The sequence below is a fragment of the Talpa occidentalis genome, unplaced genomic scaffold (assembly GCF_014898055.3).
Source record: "Talpa occidentalis isolate TD23 unplaced genomic scaffold, MPIMG_talOcc4v2.1 talOcc4.3, whole genome shotgun sequence".
NCBI classification, from domain to species: Eukaryota; Metazoa; Chordata; class Mammalia; order Eulipotyphla; family Talpidae; genus Talpa; species Talpa occidentalis.
In genome coordinates, this window is record NW_023603184.1 from 107,594,683 (window position 1) to 107,620,029 (window position 25,347).

Below are 25,347 nucleotides of genomic sequence, written 5' to 3' on the forward strand. Positions count from 1 at the left end.
GCATTCTAGGAGTCGGAGTCATGCATTAAGCGGTTCCAGGCTGAGCCACACACACAACCTTGACGACCACCAGGACCCCAGTAAAGGGCGGAGCCCTCGCTCCCCTCCCGGCTAAAGGCTTTTCCCACGGGCTGATGCCGGCGACTCGGGACCGGCCGTTGCTTGTGTTTCTTTCCCCCACCACTTGGGGTCGCCCTGGATTTTAGGGCTACTAGCTATTGGGAAAGCTCTTAATCAGTGTCCCTTCTCTTACCAACTCTGTGAGATGCTCTGCAATGATCAACATTGCACGGGGAGAAACGGGGTAACTTGAATGTTGGACATTTTGTTCAAATCTCACGGCTAATATGCAGCTGCAATTTGTCTCCCACAAAGCCAGATTTCCTCGCTCCCCCAACATTTTATTATAACCTTGAAATATACTAAAATTTTAATTTTACTACCGCATCGCGACCACCATACTTTTCTTACCACCTGTGTTTTATCATTCACATTAAGCTCTATTCGCCATCAATTTACCTGATTGCCAAGTGAATGAATACATAAAGGTTTTGCCCAAGCCAGAATGACTTCAGTAAAGGTCTGGATTAAGTTCTAGAAGGGAAAAGGTCTTAGTCTTATTCAGTGATGCTGGGAAAAGAAGCAGCACTAGCTCGCTTTACCTGCTCTGCTAAAAAGCTTGCAAAATTCCACAAATCTGAAAATCATTGCCAATTATGTAAGATGACGGTTGTTTCAAAAAAGGATAAAAAAAAAATCCTAACAGCTTGGGGGTGGGGGGGGCGTCCCCATCGTTAGACTAAAACTCCAAACTTCGGGTCCACGTTTTATGTGCTAAATTAAGTTGGAGTCATCTAAAATAAATCACCTGCGTCACAATTCCTTGCAGCCCCTCGCCATTCCTTGCCGGGGGACTCGCAGGGGCACACTGCCTTCCCAGGAGGAAATGTCTGCCCCCCACCCCGAACCCCCACTCCGAAAGTGAGGAGGATACGAAGAAAACGTAAATAGGAAGTGTTTTATTTTCTTGAAAAACCATCCACCGGAAGAACCCGAGGCTTAGTCTGAGGAAAAGCTGAGAGGCCTAAGCTACCGCCCGCGGGGCGACTGCGCGGGGGGCTGGTCCTCGGGGGGGGGGGGTCTGGGTTTGGGTCTGAGCGTGTGGGGGGCCCGGGTCCGTCCGTTCCGTGCCCGCCCCGAGGCGTCGGCCCGGGAGGCGCTCGGCCCGGGCCTCAGAGGCTGCGGGGGCAAAGTGAGGCCCCGGCACGGCCGCGAGCCTGACGGAGGGCGAGGAGCGCCAGGCGCGGGGCCGCGAGGCCAGGGTGCGCCGCGCCCGCTCTCCCTCCGCGCAGCCTCCGGCGCCGCGGCGGGACAGCAGGCCGCGCCCGCTCCTCCAGCCCCGCCGCCGGGGAGGGGTTTCCCGGGCCGGGCCGGCCCCTTTCATCCAGGAAGTGAAAGCGACGTCGGGGTCAATGAAAACAAACGGGGAGCCCGGGGGAAGGAAGGCTGGCGAGAGGAGGGAGCGCCGGGCGCGGGAAGGGAGAGCCCCGGAAGCGCGAGCGGGAGGCCGGCCGCGGTCGCGATTTAGCTGCGGCCGCCGCCGAGGCTCGCCCGGGGATGTCTGAGTCCGCGCCTCGCGGCCGCGGAGCTCCACGCGGCGGCCGCCGTCCCCGTGTCTAAGGGCCGCCACGTCCCGGGGGCGCGCGCGCGGGCTGAGGGCGGCGGGTGCCGGCGGGGGGCGCCCGGGGAGGGGCCCGGGTGGGCTGGGAGGGGCTGCCCAGGCTGCGCGCCTACCGGATCACCGCGGCCGGCGCCGGGCCAGGAGGATGCGCGGCGCCGGGCTCTGAAGCATGGAGGGGGTTCTGTACAAGTGGACCAACTATCTCACAGGTACGAGGGCTCCGGTCCTCGGGGGGGCAGCGGGGACAGGCGGAGGTCTTGGGGGCAGGCTTATCCGGAGAGTCTGCGGAGAAGGCGATCAGGGGCTCCCCCTTTTTCTGCCTGGCCCGCGATGACCCTTACGGCGAATCGGCTCTGATTCCTGGGCTTACTCGGGCTCTCGGTCCCTTCTTAGAACCTATGTGGGGTGTGCAGGGGACGCTTGGGACTGCGCTCCCTCCAGAGGGTGGGAAGTGCACCTGGCCACTTTACCAGCGTGCTGATACTTCGGTTTCCTCTGTAGCTTACGAAACATTTCTGTCTGCATGTGTGGTTGCGGTATCCGTCTTGACTCACACTTAATTCAGCATTTTGCTAGTGGCAGCCGAGTTGTTGGAGTATAGGGCTGGAATGGATCTTTAAACCCGTAGATTTACATTGAAGAAACCTTTTCTGTATTTCTTTTAACTTCCTTAACCACGCGGTTTATTTTCAAAGCTCTCTTGTTGAAATTGGAGAGTAGCAGGCATGATTTTGGAAGTTATCCCATATGATATTCTTCCGAGGGTTAGTTATCAATGAGGCACCTTTCTGTTTCGGAATTCAGGTGAGTGTGTCAGAAATAGTGGAAGAAAGTGCAGGACCTACAAGTGGAGCAGGCAAGTCAGTTTCACCCATGACATGGGTTGGGAGGAAGAGCTCCAAAGAGCTAGATGTTTCTGTAGAAATGAGATACCCCCAGAAAAGGCTGCCCTTTTTGATACCACGAGCCTAGCTTATTAAAAATCTTAAATCTGCGTAGAAGTTCCATTTTTGCCTTTAACCAACAATAAGACAAATCACTTATTTTATTGTCTCAAGATTTCATTCTTATAAGGCTTGGGTGATCAACTAGTTTACCCTGAAGGTGACTTCCAACTCCAGAGTTCTCTGTTCTTACCAAATTAGTGGGTGGCGTGTAACTTTAAAATAAGATTAAATAACAAACATTTGTTGGACCAGTATAATAGGCAAATCTTGAGATACCATACACTTACTTACTTTCCCCAAAATATTGAACCCCTTGGTAATTGTGTCCACCTGACCTAATGCTAAGTCTGCCTATAAACACAGTCAGGCATAATGACCACTGAGCTACAATTGCCTCTTTTGATTATTTGAAATGCTAAAGCCAGAGTTATAACAGCAATGCATTCACATCTATGATATACACATGTTTTATTTTGGTCCCACTGAAATATCAAACAGTTTCTACAATTATATGTTTTAACAAGAAATCTTTCAAAAATGAGGCAAATATTTGTAAGCATTTTTATTTGGTCTGTTGTGAGAAGTTACTGTTTAATTGAGATATTGTATTAACTTTAAGACAGTAGTTTCTGTGCTTTCAGATATAAGATATCATCTCATTGCAATGGTTCATAAATACAGTTTCTGAAGAGGTCATTTGGAGGAACCACTTATGCACAGCCCAGGGCAATAGCGATTATTGAGATGAGTCATAATTTATTCTTAGAGTGAAATGTGGTCTTGGTGGCAGTCTTTCTCATCTACTGTGGCTCTGAACACTAGCTGGTTGAGTTTTTTAACCATACTCGCTTAAAGTTTTAGTCTTTGCAGAGCATTTAAGTTAACTGCTAGTATGCAGTTGTAGAAGCTTTTGAAGGAAATCTTTTGTTTGGAAGAATTCCATTTTTAAAATTTAAACTTGGTTTGGTGACATGCTGAGTATTTTAGTTTAATCTTAGGTCAGAAGGATGAGCAGCTGTACATACTAAGTGATCTTTAAGGAATCTTCCAGTTTATGACATTGTTCATTGAGATTTATTTGCAAAGAATTAGGATTTTGGTAACATTTGGTAGTTTGAGATAAAATGTATTTTTTGAAAAGGAATTGAAAAAAGGAATACCTGTGAATCTTTCTCACAGGTATAACCCTCTGTTATATAAATGTGTGACTCATTTAGAGATTTTTGAAAAGTATTTCTTCAAAAAGGTATATAGAAATAAGTCTTAATTAGATTAATTCCTCTACCATAGTCACCTTTCAAGTTGCTGCAAATTCCAAACCAACCATTTTGCTCAATATTTGTAAAGAGATTTTTCAATCACAATAATGGTGGCTTGCAAAATCATAATTTGTCCTATAGGCACACTGGACCTGGGGTCGCCTACAGCCTGCTTGCCAAGGTGAATTAGTGTTTGGAAAGATAACTATTTTCATCATTTCTGTTCATGTTCCATACAAGATGCATTCATGCATAAACTGCATATCTGTACTCTCATGGGTAACGTGCAGTGTCTCACTTTTCTGTTATTTAACCATTCGTGTATTCATTCAGTCAGTCACTTGAGACGTACATTTCTTAGCTCCTGTTGTATGTCAGGTACCATTCTTGGTGCTTGGAATGTGATGATGAACAGGATGAAGTTAAGGTTCCAAAAGAGTTTACCTTCTAATTTGGTATTCCTCATTAGGCATATAGTGTTTCATAAAAATAATTTTCCAAGCATTTAAAATTTGTTTTCATTATTTTGGGGTATATGCTTTTCTCAACTGTATTATGACTCCCTGGTATGACATTTAGCATTTCTATAAAAATTCAGTATCTGCATTTTAAAAGTGTTTCAGATAAAACCTTTTGGGGAGGTAAGTCCTGAATCTGTAGTAGGCTTTAAAAATGTTTTGCCTGTTTACCACTATTTTGGTGCTGTTTGGTCCTGAAAAAATGAAGTTGATTAATCATATAAGCAGGCTCTAATCTAGGATGATCAGGCTGAATTATGATTTAATAGTTACTGAAAGAACAAGGCCTTCAGTTTGGTCACCATATTATTAATCAGTGAACTCTTGTAAATTAATGGCATGCTTGAAATGATTTCAGGGAACACTAAGTCTATCTTGTAAGACTAGGAGTTGAACTCAGAAAACCATCATCCTCATTCTCGGATTTGCCTTAATGTTAGGTCTGTGACGGTTGTGCTGAATAAATACTAATTAAATAAATGATTGCAGTGTCTAGCATTTTTGCCCCAGCGGTGCAGCAGTAGGACAAGGAGGAAGTTTGGTAAGGAATCCAAACTCTCACCACAGGGTATGTGGCTTGGGTCTCAGGAACCTGAAATTCATTTAATACGTTCTGTGTAAGGTAGTATATTTCATAAGAGGAGGAAGGTCACATTGCAGAATTAGAGGATTACGTGGCATCTGAGCTGTCATTTTGTTCAGTCCACTCATTTTGGAATTTTTGGTATTTATTGAAATAAGATTTGTCATATATTATCCAACTAAAGAATGATAGTAGAACTGAGACTGGTTCCATGTCTTCTCTTGCTTTTTCTGTTATATTACAACCCTCTGCTCCCTTTTAGAAAAAGGGGACAGTTATGTTGCACTCCGTGTCTGTTATTGACACTGAATCCTTTCGGTTGTTAATGAGAAAATTGTGAGTCAGAATAAAGGTGTTACTCCCTATATTAATGCTGGGAATCTAGAGATTTCTCCAGAAATCTCTCTCAACAAAGAGAGAGGATATTGATACAAGAACATTTGGGGCAAGGCGTGGCTATTAAAAATTTCATTGTTAAATGCTCATGAGGATGTGGAAAAAAAGGAATTCTCTTACACCGCTGGTGGGAATGCAAACTGGTCCAACCACTATGGAAAGCTGTGTGGAGAAACTTCAAATTACTAAAAATGGAGCTACAGTGTGACCAGGCTGTTTCACTCGGGAATCTACGCACCCAAAGGACACAAAAACATTAATTCAAAAGGATACCTGCACCCCTATGTTTATTGCAGCACTATTTACAATAGCTAAGATATAGAAACAACCCACATGTCTAAGAACAGAGGACTGGATCAAGAAGATATGGTGTATATACACAATGGAATACTGTTTAGCAATCAAAAAAGATAAACTCATACCATTTGCAGCAATATGGGTGGAGCTAGAAGGGATTATGCTCAATGAAATAAGTCAGAAGAAAAATATATCAGGTGGTTTCACGTATAGGAGGAATATAGGGGAAGCAAACAAGGGATCAGGAAAAACAAAAAAGACAAAACTGACAGGCAAACTATAAATCTGAGATATTTAGCAGAGGAGGGAGAGGGATGGAAACTGGGCGGGAAGTGCACAAGACACCAGGGTGGTGGTTCATGGGTAACTTGATGGTGGGAGTTTTATGGGGACTACACCAGAGAGGAGAAATCAAACATTGTAGAAAAATGAACAATGATATAAAAATATACATATTGTTAGAACAATTTTTTATGTTTAGATAATTTAAGAAGATTTTGTTAGAATAAGAAATAAGATGACAACAAGGTTTGGGATTGTAAGTCGATATCATGTAACTTCTTTATTTCTTTTGTTTTTCATGATCTTTGTAGGCTGGCAACCTCGTTGGTTTGTTTTAGATAATGGAATTCTGTCCTACTATGATTCACAAGATGATGTTTGCAAAGGGAGCAAAGGAAGCATTAAGATGGCAGTTTGTGAAATTAAAGGTAAGTGAACATATGAAATTTAAGGAATTGAAGTAAGTAAAGTGTTCTTTTGTATACTCAAAAAGAGGGAAAAAGCATTTCTAACCAAGTAAGAATCTTCTAATTCTGTTTATTTCTTTAGAAATCAGGAGTGGCACATAGTTTTTGATATCTTTCCCTCTTTAAATGTACTTTGAAATGAAATACTAGTACTAGTTTTCCAGGTTGGACTAGAATTTTTTTTTTTTTTTTTTGGTAAATGCCTGTGTAGTATCCATATCTGCAATGTTCTGTTTTATTTTGATATGGAAATATTATAAAGATTGAACTCTAAAAGATTGCAAGACCAACTTTGTAGGTTTTTGATAAAGTATGAAATCAGAATCATGATTTGCTTCCTTGATGAATTGGAGATAAGCTCTTCTGGGTGATAAGAGATGTTTTCCTTTTTTCCCAAAAGGTGAGAAAAAAGCAACAGGTCATGCTGTAATCTTCATGGAGGAAGGTTTCATGAACCATTGATTAATTCGTTTGTATGCTTGGGTGTGTATAGTGGAGAGGAGAGATCAGACAAAATGATAATGAAAAGAATGGAATTCTTCAAAGAGAATTGAAGGAAAAATGAAAGTAAATAAAGGTTAAATAAATGTTAACCCCTGCAGGCCTTCCTTATGTCTCTTCTGTAATTTGAATACTTTTCCTTAATGGTGACTCTTGGTCATCACTACCAGCTACTCCAGAATCATCTTACTGCTCAGTGCTTTTTCTTACTTAGGTTGTACCAGATGCATTGTGTTATATTTTCCAGGACTGGATTGCTACTTTTGTGGAGTTTTGTGCTAGTTCTCAGTTATGGAGACAGAAGAGAAATTCTGCTTGCTACGCATCTGATTCTTCATCTTTATTTCAGATTTGTGACTGCTAAGGTTCTTTCTATAGCAGTGATTCTCAGTGTAGGGTAGATCAGTGTCATCCAGGGAGCTTTCTTCAAAAAGCGCATGCCCGTCTGGTGATTATAACATGCTCTCTTGACTTGGAAATTACTGTTCTTCTAATAGAAGGGGGTCATAGCTGTCTACCTAAGATATAGAAGCGCTTTAGCTTGTTGTATTGTTACTTGCAGGTTCCTTGAAATATATGGGTTGTAATTTTATTGTTTATTTTTAGAAAACATACTGTAAACCAGTAAATGTTGGCTTCTCAGGTAATCATTTTTAGAGTCTATGTACTTACTTTCAACTACACTATCACCCCCTATACGATTTCAGAACTCCTCTTTTGGAATTGCCTTTTGAACGTGTTTATAAAACCACCAAAGGATGAGTTTTGTTTAAGAAAAGAAGATGGTTTTATTTCATTGTATTTCCCAGAAGTCATTCCAGATGAGATTTGGTGAGAGTTGGAAACCAAACTATAATCAAGATTCCAAGATTTGCCAATCTTGAGGAAAGATTAGAAGTAACAGAATTTTAATATACTTCTAAAATGTTTTCAAGCCATGGCAAAATTATTGTTGTTATAGTTGGTTTAAAGTCAACATTTTTTCAGAGTATAGTATTGCTTACAGATAAGGGTAGTGTCTTAAATATTCAGCTTGAAGAATGCTTAGGCAGTGACCATACTCATATAATCACCACCCAGGTCAAGAATTAGAATATTATCAACTGAGCGCTGGGATTAATCATGTTCTCTCAACCCCTAATCCCTCTACAGGATAACCATTAATCTAACTTTATCAGTATAGGTAATTACTGCCTGCTTGTAAACATTTTATAAATGGAAGAATTCAATATATGCTTTCGTGTCTGATTTCTTTCAGCATTATGTTTATGAAATTCATCTGTGTTGCTCTGTAATAGTAGTGCAAGCATTCTGATTGGTGTGTAGTACTATATTTCTATTGTGTGAATCTCCTGCGATATGGCTATCCATTTTAGTACTGATGAATATTTGTTATATTTTCCCCATTTTGGGATTTTAATGAGTAAAGTTGCCATTATATTCTTATATATTTCTTTTGTTGAACATATATATTCATTTCTGTTAAGTTTATGTATAGAGGTGGAGTGGAATTGCTGAGGCATTGAATATTAACCTATTCAACCTTAACATATTAAAGAAAAAGTTATTCTTGATACTTTATTAAAATAGTAATGCAGGCTTTAGTTATGTCTATCATGATAGGACTGCTTCAGTGGGGTTTTGTAGTAAGAGAGAGAGAGTAGACTCAACTATTAATACAGAAATTCTGAATTTATAGTCTAGAAGCAGAGTAGGAGGATCAGTGGATGGAAAATTACTAGGAGGAAATATCAGGGATAAGTGGGGACTCTTGCCAAACTGACCTAACAGAATTCTTGTTTAAGGCAGGCCAGAGTGATCAGGTATTACCTCGAGCATAGTGAAGGAGAGAAATTTGGTCAGGTTTGGAGGATGAGAGATTCTGATTAAACTAACTTAGCAGGATTATTGCTAAAATTGGACTCCACAAAAGCAGAGACAAAATGCCAAGGCAAGGCCTGGTCAGTGAGAGGGCTAAGAGGAACCTGACTAAAATTTCATCAAAGAGAGAATCCTTATCATAGATAATGTCAAATATTTACAAAGGTGGTTGTACCTTTTTTTCCCCTTCACCTAGCAGAGTATGAGTTGCCAATAATGCCAAAACTAGGCATTATTAATTATAAGATTTTGAGTATTTCTAGTGTGTACAATGGTATCCCATGGTAGATTTAATTTACATTTCTTTTCCAACTAATGATGCTGATTTTTTTTTTTTTAATTTAGTTACTAATTAGCCATTTGAATGTCCTCTTGAAGTCCATTTTCAAGTGTTTGGCCCAGTTTGAAATTGAACTTTCATGTTGGTTTGTAAGACTTCATATATAGTCAGAAGCCTTCTCTCACTCTGTTGCAGATGCCTTCTCTCACTCTGTCATTTGCATCTTCATTCTGTGTATTTGATGGATATAAGTTCTTATCTCTGATGGCTATAAGTTCATAATTTTAATAAAGTTCAATTTGTTGATTTTTTTTTTATGCCCCTCTTAAGAAATCTGTTACCTTCCTGATGGTTTGTGCCTTTACGTTTTATATTTAGGTCTATGTTAAATCTGTGATTGACTTAAAATTTTCTTATTTATGGTATCAGGTAGGGTTCAAGATTCATTTTTTTCCTTCTGTAAATACTCAGTTGACAGAGCACCATTTATTGAGAAGAGCAGCCCCTACTGTTGCACAGTAGTGACTTCTTTGTCACAAAGTTAGTGACTGTATATGTGGATCTTTTCCTGGGCTGTGTTTTGTTTCATGGGGTTGTTTTTGCTCCTTGTGCCAGTATTTCACTGTCTTCATTTCTTTGGTTTATCCTTCTTGGTATGTAATAGTTTAAGTCTAACTTTGTTGTTTTATGATTGTCTTGGCTATTAGCTATTTGTATTTCCTTAATCATTTTAGAATCTACTTAAAATTTTCCAGAAAAATCTGGTGGAATTGCATTGAATCTATGCATCAATTTGGGGACAGTTTTATTCTTAACAATCATAGGTGTTTTAACCCACTAATAGGTCATAGTTTTGTATTTAATTGTGTCTTTGATTTCTCTCTAGTTTTGCAGTTTTGTACATAGAGGTCTTATCATTTTCTTCTCTAGGAATTTGATGTTTTGGCAATGTTGTTGTTAAGTTTGTTGCCTTCTTAGGTGACTAATTTAGAGATGACAACCCTTGAGTGATATATGAATTCTGGTATATTTAAAAATGAGTTGTCTTACTTCAGTTTCATCTTGTAGGAATATAACCAGAAATTAAAAAGCATTGTTTTCTTTTAAGGTAGCTATTGCTACTTTCACTGGTATTAGCATGTAGCAAGAAAAGATTTGCACTTGGAGACTTAGGCTTTCTTAGCCTAGAAACCTTTGCCCCCATCATTGATTATTACATGATTTTGTCTTTCGATACCTATGTCCAAGAATGACCTATATAAATAGAATTAGATAGTAAAGCTTTTGTGGTACTTATGTGCCATATTACTATTATGAGCATCTGATAGTAAATCATCCAAATTAGGGCTTTTCTCAGACTCTCTGGGCCCCTCATAATTTGATTCCACTCAGCTTATCCATTCACGAATATCATTACTTTCTAATAGAGCACAAGGTTCCATTTAGCTTGGGCTCTTGGTAACCATAGTATATTTGTTTGTTTCCTCAGTTAAGCCTTTTCTCATGCCTTTTTTTCCATACCTAAATTCTGCTGTTGTGAATCTTTTTTCCCTGAAGCCTTTTTTTTTTCTGCTTCTTTGTAACTTTCTTTCATTATAATTCCACATGAAGTCTTTGCATTAAAGAATTCAACATTTAGCTGTTTTAATATTTTTGATATGTAAATTTGTTTCCTTGGTTTCCTTGTTGTTGGCTTTATCGGTGCAACTCTAAATAGTTGTTGATATATGACAACAGCACACAAATTTAGTTTCACAGCAAAGATTTAGCATAGTTCCTGATTAGGCAGTGAATGTGGCTGAAAGGAAAGGGGTATAGGGGAGAAGGAGGAGGGAGAGGAGGATGACGGGGAAGTCTCCAGAATACTCATGCTTTCTAGTTGATCATGATATATGCATTAGTTGAGGACTACTGTTCTAATGGTAGGTGATTATAGTTACCATTCATTGTACATGTATGTGCCAGGCACTATCCTAGACTTGGAAACACCGAAATTGAGATGCTGCTTTCAAATAAATCAGTGAAAAATGTCTGCAAAGTGTGACAATGCAGGTGTATTTAAAGGGGTACAATTGGCTCCAAGGGAGGGAGTTCTTAATTCTCCCTTCAGGAGTTAACTCACTGCTATTTTCTCATTCATAAGCTGCTACCACTGCTAGCCTGGGTATATGTGAGAATGGTGGTTTTGGAGTTGCCACCAGATAGCCTCCTCGGGAGTGACACTGCTTGCATCTTAAATCATAGTTTGTTTTAGATGTCTGAAACATCTCCTACTGTCAAAGAGTGCCGACTTAACTTTCCTCAAATTACTTAAATCTGTGACTATGCTTTCCCTGTATTTATCCTCATAGTTCATTCAGTGGACAATACAAGAATGGAATTAATCATTCCAGGAGAGCAGCATTTCTATATGAAGGCAGTGAATGCAGCTGAAAGACAGAGATGGTTGGTTGCTCTGGGAAGCTCCAAAGCCTGTTTGACTGATACCAGGACTAAAAAAGAAAAAGGTGACTAAATTTTTCCCTTATGGTGAGAATATAGTTTTAAATATAAATTGTCCTGTTCACTTTTAGTAACCTAGCCTAAATAAGTAGTCAGGAATATATAAGACTTATATACATAGATGTTCATCAGTGTGGAAAAAAATTTTTTGTAAACAATGCAAGATTTAGGGTCTCCATGGTGGCACAAGGGGTTAAGATGCAGCCTATGAAACTATCCGCAGCCACTGTAGCATGAGTTCGATCCCTGACCAGGGAGCTACCCACATGGTGCAGCAGACCTTTCCTGGCTTGCCCACTGCTCCCCACTCTATCTCTGGTGAATCCTTTCACACATCCCCGCCACACATACCTGGGGCCTGTACCCCAGTTCTTGTATGCATAAATAAATCTTAAAAAACAATAATGTAAGGTTTAAAATTAGACAAATGGGTTAGTAATTTATGGGATGATATAGGATGTGATACTGTGTACCTAGGAGACTGTTTATAAGGAATTTTAATGATGTGAGAAAATGCCCAAGGTTAAATGATATTTGATAAAAGCAGAATTCAAAATTTCTTATCATTTCATTGACCAACTCAAGAAAGAGACTTTCCAAAGTTGTTGTTACCTTTGAAAAGGCAATTTATATGAAGGAGACCCACTTTTCATTGTATATATCCTTTGATACCTTTCACTTTACCATGTATATATATTGCCAATTCAAAATGATTAAATAAAAATCAAAAGCAAAGCAGATAATTTGTGGTATTAGTTCAATTATGTGTAGATGAAAATATTAACAGTATTTATATCTTAGTGAAATGGCAGTTATTTGATTTTTCTTTTCTATATATTTTATTTTCCAAAATTTTTCATTTTGGATATGTTACTTTTTAAATTAGAAAACCATAGAAATTTTTTTTTTATTTAGAGAAAGTAGCTAAATTATGGGAATTGAAAAGCAAAGCCTGAGAATTTAATTTCTAACACTTTTCAAATATATGATAGACCATCATGGACAGAGTATGTATCATTCAGGTAAGTAAGGAATGGAGGGGGTTGAAAGTTAGTTGAAACTGGTAAAAGGGGTCAATTAAATGGAGATGGATGGAAACTAGATTTTTTTTTTTTTTAAGATTTATTTATTTATGCATACAAGACCTGGGGTGTAGACCAAAGGTGGGGGGGGGTCGGGAGGGGGGAAGTAGGGAGCAGAACAGGCAGATTGACTAGAAATACACTGCTGAGGGGAGCAGCAGGCGAGACAGGAGAGGTCTGCTGCTCCAAGTGGGTCATTTCTCTGGCTGGGGATCAAATTCGTGCTTCAGTGGCTGCTGATAGCTTCATAGTGCTGAGACTTAACCCTTGTACCACCAGGGAGGCCCCGGAAACTAGATTTTTGATGCTGATAATGATGTAGTATATTCAGATACTGAATTATAATGCAGTTCATATGAAGCTTATATTATAAACCAATATTACCTCAATAAAAATTTATTAAAAAAAGAAGGCATGAACATTCATAATAACTAAAAGCTGGGAATTACCTGTATGTCCATAATGAATGGGTAAATGAAATATGGTATATATATATAAGGGAATATTATTCAGACTTAAAATGTGAGGAAATTCTGACACATGCTACAACATGGATGAACCTTCAAGATATATATTTATGTGTGTATGTGTACATATTTGTGCATAGTATAATTACACTTATATAAGATACTTAGTCAAATTCATAGACATAATGTAGAATGCTGGTTCCCAGGATCTGCAGGAGTGGGAATGGGGAGTTAGCATTTAATGGATACTCAGTTTCATTTGGGGAAGGCGAAAACTATCTGGAGATAGATGGAAATAATGGCTGTAGGACACTATGAATGTAGTTAATACCACTGAACTTTATACTGAAATGTTTAAAATGATGTTTGGTTATGTGCATTTTACTGTAATTAAAAAAAGGAATGGACATGAATTGGGGTATAAATTAATTCAGATTAGGTTAAGTAAGCAGATAACCTGCTTTCAGGCTAGGACTGCAAAGCAGCACCACCAGGTAAGGAAGCAGAAGCACCAGGATCTGCTATATGTATTTCCCTCTATCGTTGCCCTTGTTGTCTACACCTCTAGTTTAAAAGGCATTGATAAGTGAGTAGCTGAGATAATCTAAGGTATTCAGCCTGTCTGGAGATATTTAAAGACAGTAAGCTCTTAATAATTCTGGAAACAGTGTAATGTGAAAATAAAGCTATGAAAGGAAGAGAAGAAAATAAGTGAATGTTTTTATACAATAGTTTTAACTACAGAAAAATTTAAAGCTTAACCTAAGATATGCAATCAAGAGTAAGAGCTGACAGATCTCAAAGTATTTGCATTATGTAAGGTAGACAAAAGACTGGTGTCTTTAATGAATAAGAATTTTTATACGTCATCAGTGTAGATATTACTAAGGGAAATACCCAAACATCAGAACTGGAAGAATGTGTAAAGGGCAAGAAAAGTGAATTCAAAAAAAAAAAAAAGAAATACAAACACTTTTCAAATAATTGTTTTCAAAAAGATACAAGCATTTTTCATTTTTTTTTCTGGTGCATGTTTTTCCAAAACAAACAAAAAAAAAAGAGTAATGGCATGAAAATATCCTAAGACATTTAGTGGTCATCATCTTGTCTCTAGAAGCTAATCTACCAAAACTTAACTTCAGACATATGACTGCCAAATTTCCACCCGGTTATCTAAATAAAGAGTAGGGGTTTTCCTCAGAGCCTGGGATCTTAGTTCCATGTTCTCATGCTTCTTACACTATAGATATTTATACCTGTTGCCTTAACTTTAAAATAATTCCATTTTTATGTATCATTGAAAGAATATAAAAATGATCTAATTGAATGTTTACATGTGTTCCTTTTAGAAATAAGTGAAACCAGTGAATCTTTGAAAACCAAAATGTCTGAACTTCGCCTTTACTGTGATCTTCTAATGCAGCAAGTGCATACAATCCAGGAATTTGTTCACCATGATGAGAATCACTCACCTCCCAGCATAGAGGTATGACAGCTGATACCTTCATGTCTGGCTATGCTTTGCAGTACACTGGTGGGTGACATTCTTCCCATAAGGTGACAGAGAAGAATTTTCAAAATGAGTTATTTTCAACTATTTCAGCTATTCTGGGCTGTCCCTACTTAGACTACCCGGAAATCTGTAGGATCTTGTAGATTTTCTCTGTGCAGCCAGAGTAAATTAGGAGTCAGCACATTTTTCCTGGGAATCAAGGCCTGTTTTTGCAGCCTCTCTGATAATTTGGAGGTTGGAGTGGGGAAGAAGCAGTCTAGGTCTTGTTTTGCAGATCAGCTACATGAATTCATTAGACAACTGCTATTCTCATTCTTTGGATTAAAAAGGTCCCAGCTTAAGCTGCTGAGAATTGATAATTTTGTTTTATGAAATAACTTAAAAAAAAAAAATCCTAAAAACAGTGATGTGGGAATCAACTCTCAGATTTATGGAATCTGGTTATTTCTAATGAAATAAAACTAGTGGGCCCTACTGATTTCCAGGCGAAAATGCCAATATGGTTCCCAGACTTTTTTTGCTTAACTTGGGAGAAGCAGGACAAGAAAATCTTTTCCACACATTTTCTTTATGGGGTGGAATCTTGTGTGAGGTAGCTCGCGTTTGGTTGCAGGTTCTTTATTCTTATTGTTTCATTACAAGCTCTCTAGAGGTAGGTATCCTGACATTTACTCCAGCAGCTCAATGACAATTTTGTAGACCAAGGCTTATTTCATCCTACCACTCTGACTTTGAGTTTTTCTATTCATGCCTCAGACTTCAAGGTGACTGCTCAAGTCACATAGGCAGAAGGCAGTGGGATAGAAAAGGTGGAGAAAGACCCTATCAATTTACTATCCTTGGCTTATAACAGGGAACAAGAAATCCAAGAAACTTAGCATTAGACTTCTCATGGTCTTTTAGGTTGGGGTTAAAGGAGAAATTTGAGTATTTGACAAAGGGTCATGGTATAGCCATGACTGATTTAGACCAGTCTGTATTCATCAGCAGGGTCAGGGCACTTTGCTGTCCTAAAGAAAAATTGGACTTTTTATTCTCTTTAGGAAGAAGTAGGAGGTTCAGTGGAATTGTGCTTGTCAGTAACCTCAAGGGTGTTCACTATTTTGATCACCTTTGGAGTTCTGATAATTAGAAAGTCACTGTTTAAGTTAGGTTTATCTAAGATAAAATTTTATACTTGGTTTTTCATTGTCTTGGTTTAAACGCAAAACTTACTTTTTCTTGGAATCTAATTTCACAAGTTGTTTACCTGAGAGACAGATACTTCTTTTTCATGTTGCTTTAATTCTTAAAATTAAAATTTGAAAAAATAAATTTTTTCAAAGTAGTATAGATTTTTTTTTTTTAAAGATTTATTCATTTATGCATACAAGAGCTGGGGTACAGGCCAGAGATGCAGGGTTGGGGGGGTGAGAGGATTCAACAGAGACAGAGTAGGGAACAGAATAGGCAGACGGGCTAAAATATACTGCTGAGGGGAGCAGCGGGCGAGACAGGAGAGGTCTGTCTCGCCGTGTGGGTTTCTCTCTGGCTGGCCGGGATCGAACTTGTGCTGTAGAGGCTGTGGATTGCCTCACAGTGTGGTGCTTAACCCCTTGCGTCTCCAGGGAGGCCTATCTTTTCAATAGATTTGAACATAACACAGTACATGGTTGTACATAAATCTGTTCATCCTTTTCTGTGTTCATTTTTCAGAATATGAATGAAGCCTCTTCTCTGCTTAGTGCCACATGTAATACATTCATCACAACTCTTGAGGAATGTGTGAAGATAGCGAATGCCAAGTTTAAACCTGAGATGTTTCAGCTTGCCCATCCGGATCCCTTAGTTTCTCCTGTGTCTCCTTCTCCTGTTCAAATGGTTGGAACGTCTTGCTTTTCTTCCAGTCATATTGCATGTGGTTTGTTTTTGTGTTTGTTTTTATTTTTATTTTTTTAAAGATTTATTTATTTATTTATACAAGCACTGGGTACCATCAGAAGCACGGGAGGGTGAGAGAATTCGCCAGAGCCAGAGCGGGGAACAGAACAGGCAGACGGACATAATACAGTGCTGAGGGGAGCAGCAGGCGCCGCAGGAGAGGTCTGTGCACCATGTGGGACCCTTGCCGGCGGCCAGGGATCGAACCGGCACTGCAGAGGCTCCGGGCAGTCTTGCTGCCCAGCGCTCAACCCCTGCGCCACCAGGGGAGGCCCTTTTTTATTTTTAAGGGTGGGAACTAGCAGTGGGAGGAAATTGTCGGTTGAGTTTTTTGTTTGTACTCACATTCTGTGTTGGAGCCTCTTAGCTGGTAAGCTTAGCATGTGTGCCAAGGTCCTGGCCCCCTCCCCCAGAGGGACTGTGCATTTATCCAGTGTGCCAGGAAAATATAATGCTTTATGTGTGCTATGACAAGGTAAAGGTTGGGGAGCAAAACATACCACAATCAGGTGATGTTTTACCCATAATGAGGTAAAATGAACAAATCTTTCAAGGAGTTTTAAGGAATTTGAAACACATTTGATAGGGTAAACAATGTTTTGGAGTCAGTGTTTAGATTTGAAACCTCCCACTAGGCAAGTTATTTAATCTCTCTGGACTTTAATCTCTTCATCTATAAAATAAATTGTCATCTATAACAGAGATCATTACAAGGAATCTGACCTACTAATGTTGGGTGCTTAATATTAATTTCCTTCCTTCTGAATAGTCAGGGATTGTGAATTTGTCCTTTCCAAGCTAATAAACTTGATTTAGCATGCTGTGGGGAACTTGTAGGTGAGGTAAGATTGGATAAGACACTTTTTGATAAGACATTTTCATCGAAGTGTTTTTAGGAGCCCTTTGTAGAAGGAAGAAGGCCACATGGCTGCTATTTTAGTAATTACCTAAAGACTACTGGAAGAAAGAATAAGTACCAGCTTATTCACAGATCCATTCCCACCCCAGCAAATCTAATTATATGAGATTTAGTAAATATTATTACCAAAATGTGTTTACATTATTGTTTTCTAATCAAGATGTGATGAATTAATGATATATCCTCTGAGACAAGTACAGTGTGAAAGGGAATTTTATGGCCAGTTAAGTTTAGGAAGTGCTAGGTTAACTTAAATTTGGTCTCTTATCATGCAGTTTCTTAGCTTTTTATGCTGTGTTACTACGAATCTCTGAAAAAGAGGTCGTGTACAGCATTTTAAAAATTTATTTGATAATTGAACTCTTTGTTTTTAATTTCAGAAAACACCTTACTTAATGGTTATTGGAGGGAAATTAATATTGTTAGCTGAATCTGTGAAAAGTAAATTATTTTAGCTATAGCTGAAAGATTCTTTTTCTCTGAATAAAGTTATGTTAATTATAATAATGAATTGAGTGCATTATGATACTTGACATGGATTATGCCCATTTTCTTTTTAAATTTTTAGATGAAGCGTTCTATCAGCCACCCTGGCTCTTGCAGTTCAGACAGGTAAAATAATTTTTTTTGCCAACTTCTTTCAAACTTTTATCTATTTAGGGAAATTTTTTTGGACTTTAACATAAAATAGTGTGGGATTTAAACTCTCTATGGACAGAGTCTCATTCTGACTTTATCAGCAAATACCTTTGTGTTTAGTATGGGCCTGGCCCTAGTAGGCAGTCAATTAAAAAAAAAAAATGAGGGAATAAACTAACCAGCAAGGTAAGCACCTTGCAAGTTATTGTGTCTTTTTTGATGCCTGAAATTATATCAAACCATAACTAACAGAAATAATTTTTGATATATTAAGACCCCAGACCTTAGATTCATTTTACTATAGTTTTTATAGCATATTATATTCATACTGAGCTGTTATTATTGGAAACTAAGAATTTGCTGAAAAGAGAAAAAAAAATCAATTGCTATTTTAAAGTATACATATTAATACATAGAAACAATTGCCTTCTTGATAGAGTTTGCCAATAACCAACACTATTAAAGGGTTCTTTATCTTGGTATGTAATATTCTTTAAAGTTGCTATAGTTTCCTTATTTGGTTTGTTGAAAAGTAATGAGATTATAGTGACGTTAGTATTTATTTTTCTACACTAAGAATATTAAGTGCTAAGTGAACCCTTAGATCATTTTGTTACCCCCCACCTGATAATTCTGTAGTCTTTGATTGAACTATCATGTTATCATATGCTCAGAACTCCAGTGAAGTATGTGTCCAACCCTGTCAGTAAATGAAGAATTTCACCAATTAAATTCTCCCCAAAATGAACTTTATGCCTTTGACAAGCTTTTGTTTTTATTGTAGAAATATTTCTCAATTGTACACTATCCTATCCTAATTGAGATGTAATATGAATTTTAAACTTTATTTCTTTTCTTAATTAAGTTTGTTATTAAGAACAGTAATTTTGGGCTGTCATAGAATGGCAACTCAGGTGCTGTTGAGTGATAGTGATTTGTTTCTATGTTGAATTTTTAAACTGAGTTTTCTAATTTTTTCATTTTCTAAATTGATTTATTTGAAAAAACTTTTCTTAGTTTCCTCCTTGCCATCATTTTCTGCTCTTGCTGAGTTGAATTCATGCTCCCAAACTACTTGCCCATTCTCTTCACTGCTATTTTTTTTATCAGATATAGATTGATACTAGATACATACGCTTGGTGAAATCCCTAACTTAGTTTTCAAACACTTGTTAATCATGTGATATGTCTACTGTCTAGCTGAACCCTCCTCTATAAAATAAGTCATTTCTTCATTATATCCATTTTCTATTATTTCAGCTGAGAGGCCATATTTCTAGGTTGCCAGCTGAAGTCTAAATGATTTGACTTGCTTGTTACCTGACCTCTGAATGAGTGGAGTGTTGCTATCATGGGATGCTGGGCATAAAAATAATTACTTCTTTCATTTAAAGAGAAGTCATTTAAAACGTATATTAAATTCAGATATTTTCATTTGCTTAGGACCTTAAAATTTATTGGTTTTTAATTTAATTTGCAGGAGTAGCCACTCTGTAAAAGAACCAGTGTCTACACTTCACCGACTCTCACAGCGACGCCGAAGAACCTATTCAGATACAGACTCTTGTAATGATATTTCTCTTGAAGACCCAGATAGTAAGTTAGATGTGCTCTGTCTCTTTTTTGTCCTATTCTGCAGAATTGTTGTGGGGCTCTATAATTGCTACAACGAAGGGTACTCACACTGAAAACTGAGTTTTACCCTTGGGTTAATTCCTTCATTCAGAGGTAAGCAAGCAGCATACACAGTCAATAGCAGCTCATGTACCTTCTTACAGACATCTTTAATAACTAGGAAGTGCTGAGTATCTCTTTGTAAATATCACACCTTAGATTTATATGTAATACCAAAATACTTCATTTCCACTATATTTTAGTAATCCTTATTAATATTTACTTCCACTACATTTGATTTAAAAAATATTTAAAAGAGAACATGAGTTGTGTGTATAATTCTAGGGAAATATAAAGGCAAATTGTAAGTTCAAAGAAAAAAAGGCCAACACTGTTATTTAAATAATTTGGAATAACTAAAGACAATAATTTTGTTTGATGGTGGTGAATTATGGTAGCACTTATTCCTGCTCTTTTTTTCTTCCTTACTAAAGAGGCAACATACTGTGAATACTTTCAGGAAAGGTGTTATGATTTATGTTAAAATTTAATTATTTTTTTCTTGCAGAGAAAAAACTTTGAAAATGTAAAGAATATCTAGTTAGACAGTATTGGCCATGATTTTCAGTAAAATCATGAATAGGGTTTTATAGCTCCATTAATGGACTTTTGTTTTTCAAAGTCTTTATTGTTGCCTGTGAAGCATATGGGATAGAAATTGCATATAGCTCCTGATAAAGGAACATATTTCCAAGAGTTGTTTGGAATACAGATTTTATTTCCCTTATGGAAACAGCATGATAAATTGTAGTTAGAGTCTTTAAATTGTCTAGAAGAGTCAGTTAATTCATAGTATGGCTAAATGGGACAGATAATAATGGTGTTGGAGTTCTAGTATTTGAATATATATTTGAATATATTGAAAATAGTAAGAGAGAGTGGTTTTAATCAGAAAGTTAAACAAATTTAATTAGAGGATAATGTAAAAGTTTAGGTAGGTAGTGGAGATGGTTTAAAGACCTGCTGGCATGGGCCTCCCTGGTGGCACAAGTGATTGAGTCTTAGCACTATGAAGCTGCCCACAGCCACTGCAGCAGGTTTCGATCCCCAACCAGGGAGCTACCCACATGGCACAGCAGACCTTTCCTGCCTCATCTGCTGCTTCCCTCAGCAGTTTATTTCAGTAGATCTATGCCTGTTCTGCTCCCCACTGTCTCTGGTAAATCCTCTCACCCTCCCCTCCCACCCCCCATCTGGCCTATATCTCAGTTCTTGTGCGCATAAATAAATAAATCTTTTAAAAAATAATAAAAAAAAGAACTGATGGTCATTTTCAGATCTTTAGAAGTTGATAGCACCTTTTTTTCCAATGTCCATTTCCTTACAGAACTAATAATCCATTGGTTTAGAGCACTAGTTTGTGTTCATTACCATTTTGAATTTAAGTCAGGGAAATGGGTAACCAAGAAATGAAGGAAGGAAAAGGGAGTGAAGGTGGCAAGAGGAAGGAAAAAGAAACTTCCCTGGGACATTTTAGCATGACTCGGAAAACGAGGGAAAGAGGAAGGTAGAGGGTTGAAAAGGTTTGGTTTGGTGAAGAAATGTTAATCTGGGTTAGGTGCTGGGTATCCTGATTTATCTTATTCTTTCTGCCTTTCATACAGGACTCTTTCAATGCAGAGTCCATGAAAAACTTCTGTGTGCTGCCTTGTACATTTCTCTAGTTGCCATGTATATCTATCTCTTTCTAACAAAACAGAAAGCAATTTTTTAGCTCTATTCTTGTTAGGTATATCCAGACTTTTAAAAATTTAAGTGTACCTGCCTTGCTATATTTAGCATTCCCTGATTTAGCTGTTGAGTGTAACAAAACTAGTCACACATGTGTACATTGCACGTACACACTCCCACATGCATACATGCATATTTATATACATACATATATATTAATTTTATAGGATTTTTAAAAATTGGTGAGTGGATCCTTCAGTTTATTTTAAACATTAGTGTTTGAGTTAGCTGACAAAGCAGACTTCCTTAGAAAATAGGGGTTTTGTAATTGTCACTCTTAGAAAATCTTTATCCCAAAATATTGAAAATATTTGAAAGAAGCAACTCTCTTTGAAAGAAGCAACTGCTTCTATTTTTTGTTAGGTTTTAAAAAAATTATAAAAGTAATAAATGTTCATCGTAAATTAAAACAACTATGTAGGTGTAAAAGTGCAGCTGATTTGGAACAGAAACCTACCAGTGTGTTTAGTTGCACTTGGAGCTACAGTGATAGTTCTGTGCATTGTATTTGAAATGGAAATAAGGAACCTTTTTTTGCTCAGAAAGTTTTGTAAAGAAAAGAACAAGACCTGAGTTAGTCCTAGACTTGTTACTAGTTGTATGATCTAGGATTAGCCATGTAACCTTCTTAGGGTCTTGATTTCTTTGCGTGGAAAACAAGGAGATGCTAACATTAAAACCAGGTTGAAAAAGCAATAGTTAATTAAGAAAGGCTAAATTTAATACAGCAAATACTTACTGACTGCCCATTATGTGCTAGTCATGGTTCTAATGATGAACAAATAAATATATCTACTTCAGATAGTTCATAATTTATCTCATGAATTCTGAAATCTTTCTCTGTGATTGCCAACAGTAGAAAAGTTAGTTTTTTCTGTCTTAAACAAACAATAGGACCTCTGGCGGCACAGGCGGTTGAGCGCAGCACTGAGAGCCTGTCCGCAGCCTCTTGCAGCATGGGTTCAATCCCAGCTGGCTGGCAAGATACCCCCATGGCACGGCAGGCCTCTCCTATCTCACCAGCTGCTCCCCTCAGCAGTGTATTTCAGTCAGTCTGCCTATTCTGTTCCCTGCTCTGTCTCTGGTGAATCCTCTTTCCCTCCCACATCTCTGGTCTGTACCCCGGTTCTTATATGCATGAATAAATAAATCTTTAAAAAAAAGTGTGGGTTAAAAAAAAACAAACAATAAAAAAATTAGCAGCAGCTAAAGAAGTTTCATATCTCTGAATAGCAAATTTAAAATGTTCTTGTACAGACTAGAGTTAACATTGATAAAACATTTAACCTTTCAATTTCTTAATAGGACCTGTTCACTGTTCAAGAAATACTCTTAATGGAGATTTGGCATCAGCAACCATTCCTGAAGAAAGCAGACTTATGGCCAAAAAAAAATCTGAATCAGAAGATCATCTTCCATCCTTCTCTTCCTGAGGAAATGGAAGTGTCCAACTTCCTCTAAGTATTGCTATGCAAAAGCTGCTGTAATTAAACTTGTTATAGGGAGTAGTTTTTTCCCTTAGAATTTCTCTGCACTTTATAGAATATTGTAAAACAAACAAACAGAAAACAACCCACATACCTTTGAAGTGTATTTTATCTTTATATAGTTTATTTGCAAGAGTATTTTCCTAATAACTTCACAGTATGAATGTGCATCTTTTTTTTTTAAAAAAAAAAAAACCACAAATGATGGTGTAACATTTTGACATCCATAAGGACAAATGTAGATATTTTTCTAATAAACTGTGAGGGACTGACAGCTTTGTCAGTATGTATTGTAACTTATAAACATGAAATCTTATACACATAAGGTTTCATTTTGATAGAAGTGTGATATATGTAACTTGTGCCATGGACCAACTGGTCACTTTTCTCTAGCTAAAAATGAGTTACGATAGCAGCTTGATGGTGATTGTCTTGTATTCCTTTAAGCAAAAGGAAACACTTAATATTTTAAATATTTTTTGCCCAAATTCCATGAAATATTGAGGATTTTTAAAAACAACCTGTTGTCCTTCGTATGTGAAGTTGACACTACTGATTTGTCAATACCAAATGTTGGGTTAAAGTATTTAATTTTTATTTATTTATTTTTTTGTTCATCAAAAATGATCACAACCTAACTTTTATGATCTACCAAATTTAAGATATGTATACATTGTTATTTACATTGTTCTAGAAAAGAGGTTAATGTTGTAGTGACCTTGCTCACTTACACCGGAGAAATAACTTTCAATGGAAGAGGATTTTAGTGCTTTTTTCCCTAAAATAGACATTAAGCTGCTGTTGTATGGTATTCATGTTTGCAGCTCTTTAAAATATCTAGAGACATTTTTAAATTTTGAATATTTATACAAAAAAAAAAAAACTGTCAATGCAACTGCTCTACAAGATCACTTGAGAATGGCGTTATTTAATTAAAGAACAAAAGAGCACTGTTTTGGTAGTACCTGTCCATACCTGTTGTCATTGTTTGCCTTGTAAACTGGTATTTTTTTTTTTTTTTTTTAATTCATGATGATTTTGTCCAAGGTTTTGGATGAGGAGCACTTTAAAACAAAACTGGTTTGGTGTTTTCAGTTTTATCATAAGTTTAATAAATAAGTGATTTTTGCATTCAAATTTATCATATAATATATTGTATTTTTTATACTTACTGTCTAGTATGTCTAATCTTTATCAAATGCTAATAGTTTTTTTTTAATTGCTTTGATTTGTTTGTATAGTTAGACCACCTGGTGAGAACACAAAAATAAGGCAAATGTAAGTTTTGTGGTTTGTTAAAATAGTGTGACTGATTTTGCTTTCAATGTGGGAATTTTTTTTGAGCTATTATTTCGTATTTTAAATTTTAAATTATAGGTTTTCATTTTTAAGTTTAAAATGGGCATAAACAATCTGTATATATTAACATGCATTCAGGTAAACTCAATGTTATTTAAATTATTTGTGATTTTAAATAGCACGTAAGTCATTAGACTAAGTGGAATCTTTTTAATGGTATGCTATACTTCCTATGTCTAATTTGCAAAAAGCAAACGACAATGTAGTCAGTTTTAGATGTGAAAGAGTAATCAGATTTTTGCTGCTGCTTCTGTTTCTTATTTTTAATGAGAACTTGCCTAGCGATAAGACTTTGAAAGTCAAGATGCTACTGAGAGGGAGTTTTCCTGATGCTTTTTGTTTTTTTTTGAACTATAAGTTTATCATGAAAACACTATAGCAAGCTTTTGAAGTCATAGAAAATAAATCCATTTTCTATTGCTTTGTCCAAAAAGATGAGTTCCTGAATACTTTTCTGTAAATATTTTTTAAGAATAAAATCCAATCATTCCTGGTTCATATCATTTCCCCCCTCCTTGAAATAGGTGCTTTGAACAAGTTTGCTGTCTTCCTACGTATGACTTTTAGTCACTTTGGAGTCACTTTTTTCCCCCCCTTAGGATATTTTTTTGAGGAGTTATGCATGTATTTTGAATTACTTCTAGGTTATGATCAGTGAATTGGTAGCACAAAGCAACCTTCAGGGAATCTTACCTTGGGGGTTCATTTTTAAGTGTGCCTTACTTTTCTGAATTTAAAAAAAGTTTAAACCAAGAAGAATAATTGTGTAAGAAATTTAGCCTGTCAGGATTTTCTATAATATATATCACTGGTTATTCCTTTTTTCCTTTGTCTAGAGAATGGGGTTATTGAGAAATTTGGAGGCTCTCTTGGCATATCAGTGATCTTCTAAACAAAACTAGTCCTTGCTTTTCCTTTCAAGTGCCTGATTTCTTTTTGTGTAGGGATCTCAGGCCTCCATG

At 37.2% G+C, this 25,347-nt stretch overlaps 1 protein-coding gene across 2 annotated transcripts; it reads left to right on the top strand.

Annotated features, from left to right (window-relative positions):
• Window positions 1-886: 886 nt before the first annotated feature.
• Window positions 887-24,163, top strand: PLEKHA3 (pleckstrin homology domain containing A3). 2 transcript variants are annotated; one of them, XM_037523634.2, is made up of 8 exons: window positions 887-1,003; window positions 6,275-6,391; window positions 11,444-11,599; window positions 14,493-14,629; window positions 16,352-16,516; window positions 18,064-18,107; window positions 19,615-19,730; window positions 22,845-24,163. In XM_037523634.2, the coding sequence occupies exons 2-8, from the start codon at window positions 6,370-6,372 to the stop codon at window positions 22,970-22,972; spliced, it is 768 nt and encodes a 255-aa protein (XP_037379531.1). In that variant the 5' UTR covers window positions 887-1,003; window positions 6,275-6,369; the 3' UTR covers window positions 22,973-24,163. The 2 variants fall into 2 exon arrangements, with proteins under 2 accessions (XP_037379531.1, XP_037379530.1); XM_037523633.1 differs by lacking the exon at window positions 887-1,003 and adding an exon at window positions 1,454-1,890.
• Window positions 24,164-25,347: the final 1,184 nt, after the last annotated feature.

Excerpts from the sequence above, each read along its gene's own strand:
- PLEKHA3 (XM_037523633.1), top strand. The coding sequence starts at position 1,851 with ATGGAGGGGGTTCTGTACAAGTGGACCAACTATCTCACAG. Across the intron at positions 14,630-16,351 it reads ACTCACCTCCCAGCATAGAG|AATATGAATGAAGCCTCTTC; the intron begins GTATGACAGCTG and ends TTCATTTTTCAG. Across the intron at positions 19,731-22,844 it reads TTCTCTTGAAGACCCAGATA|GACCTGTTCACTGTTCAAGA; the intron begins GTAAGTTAGATG and ends ATTTCTTAATAG.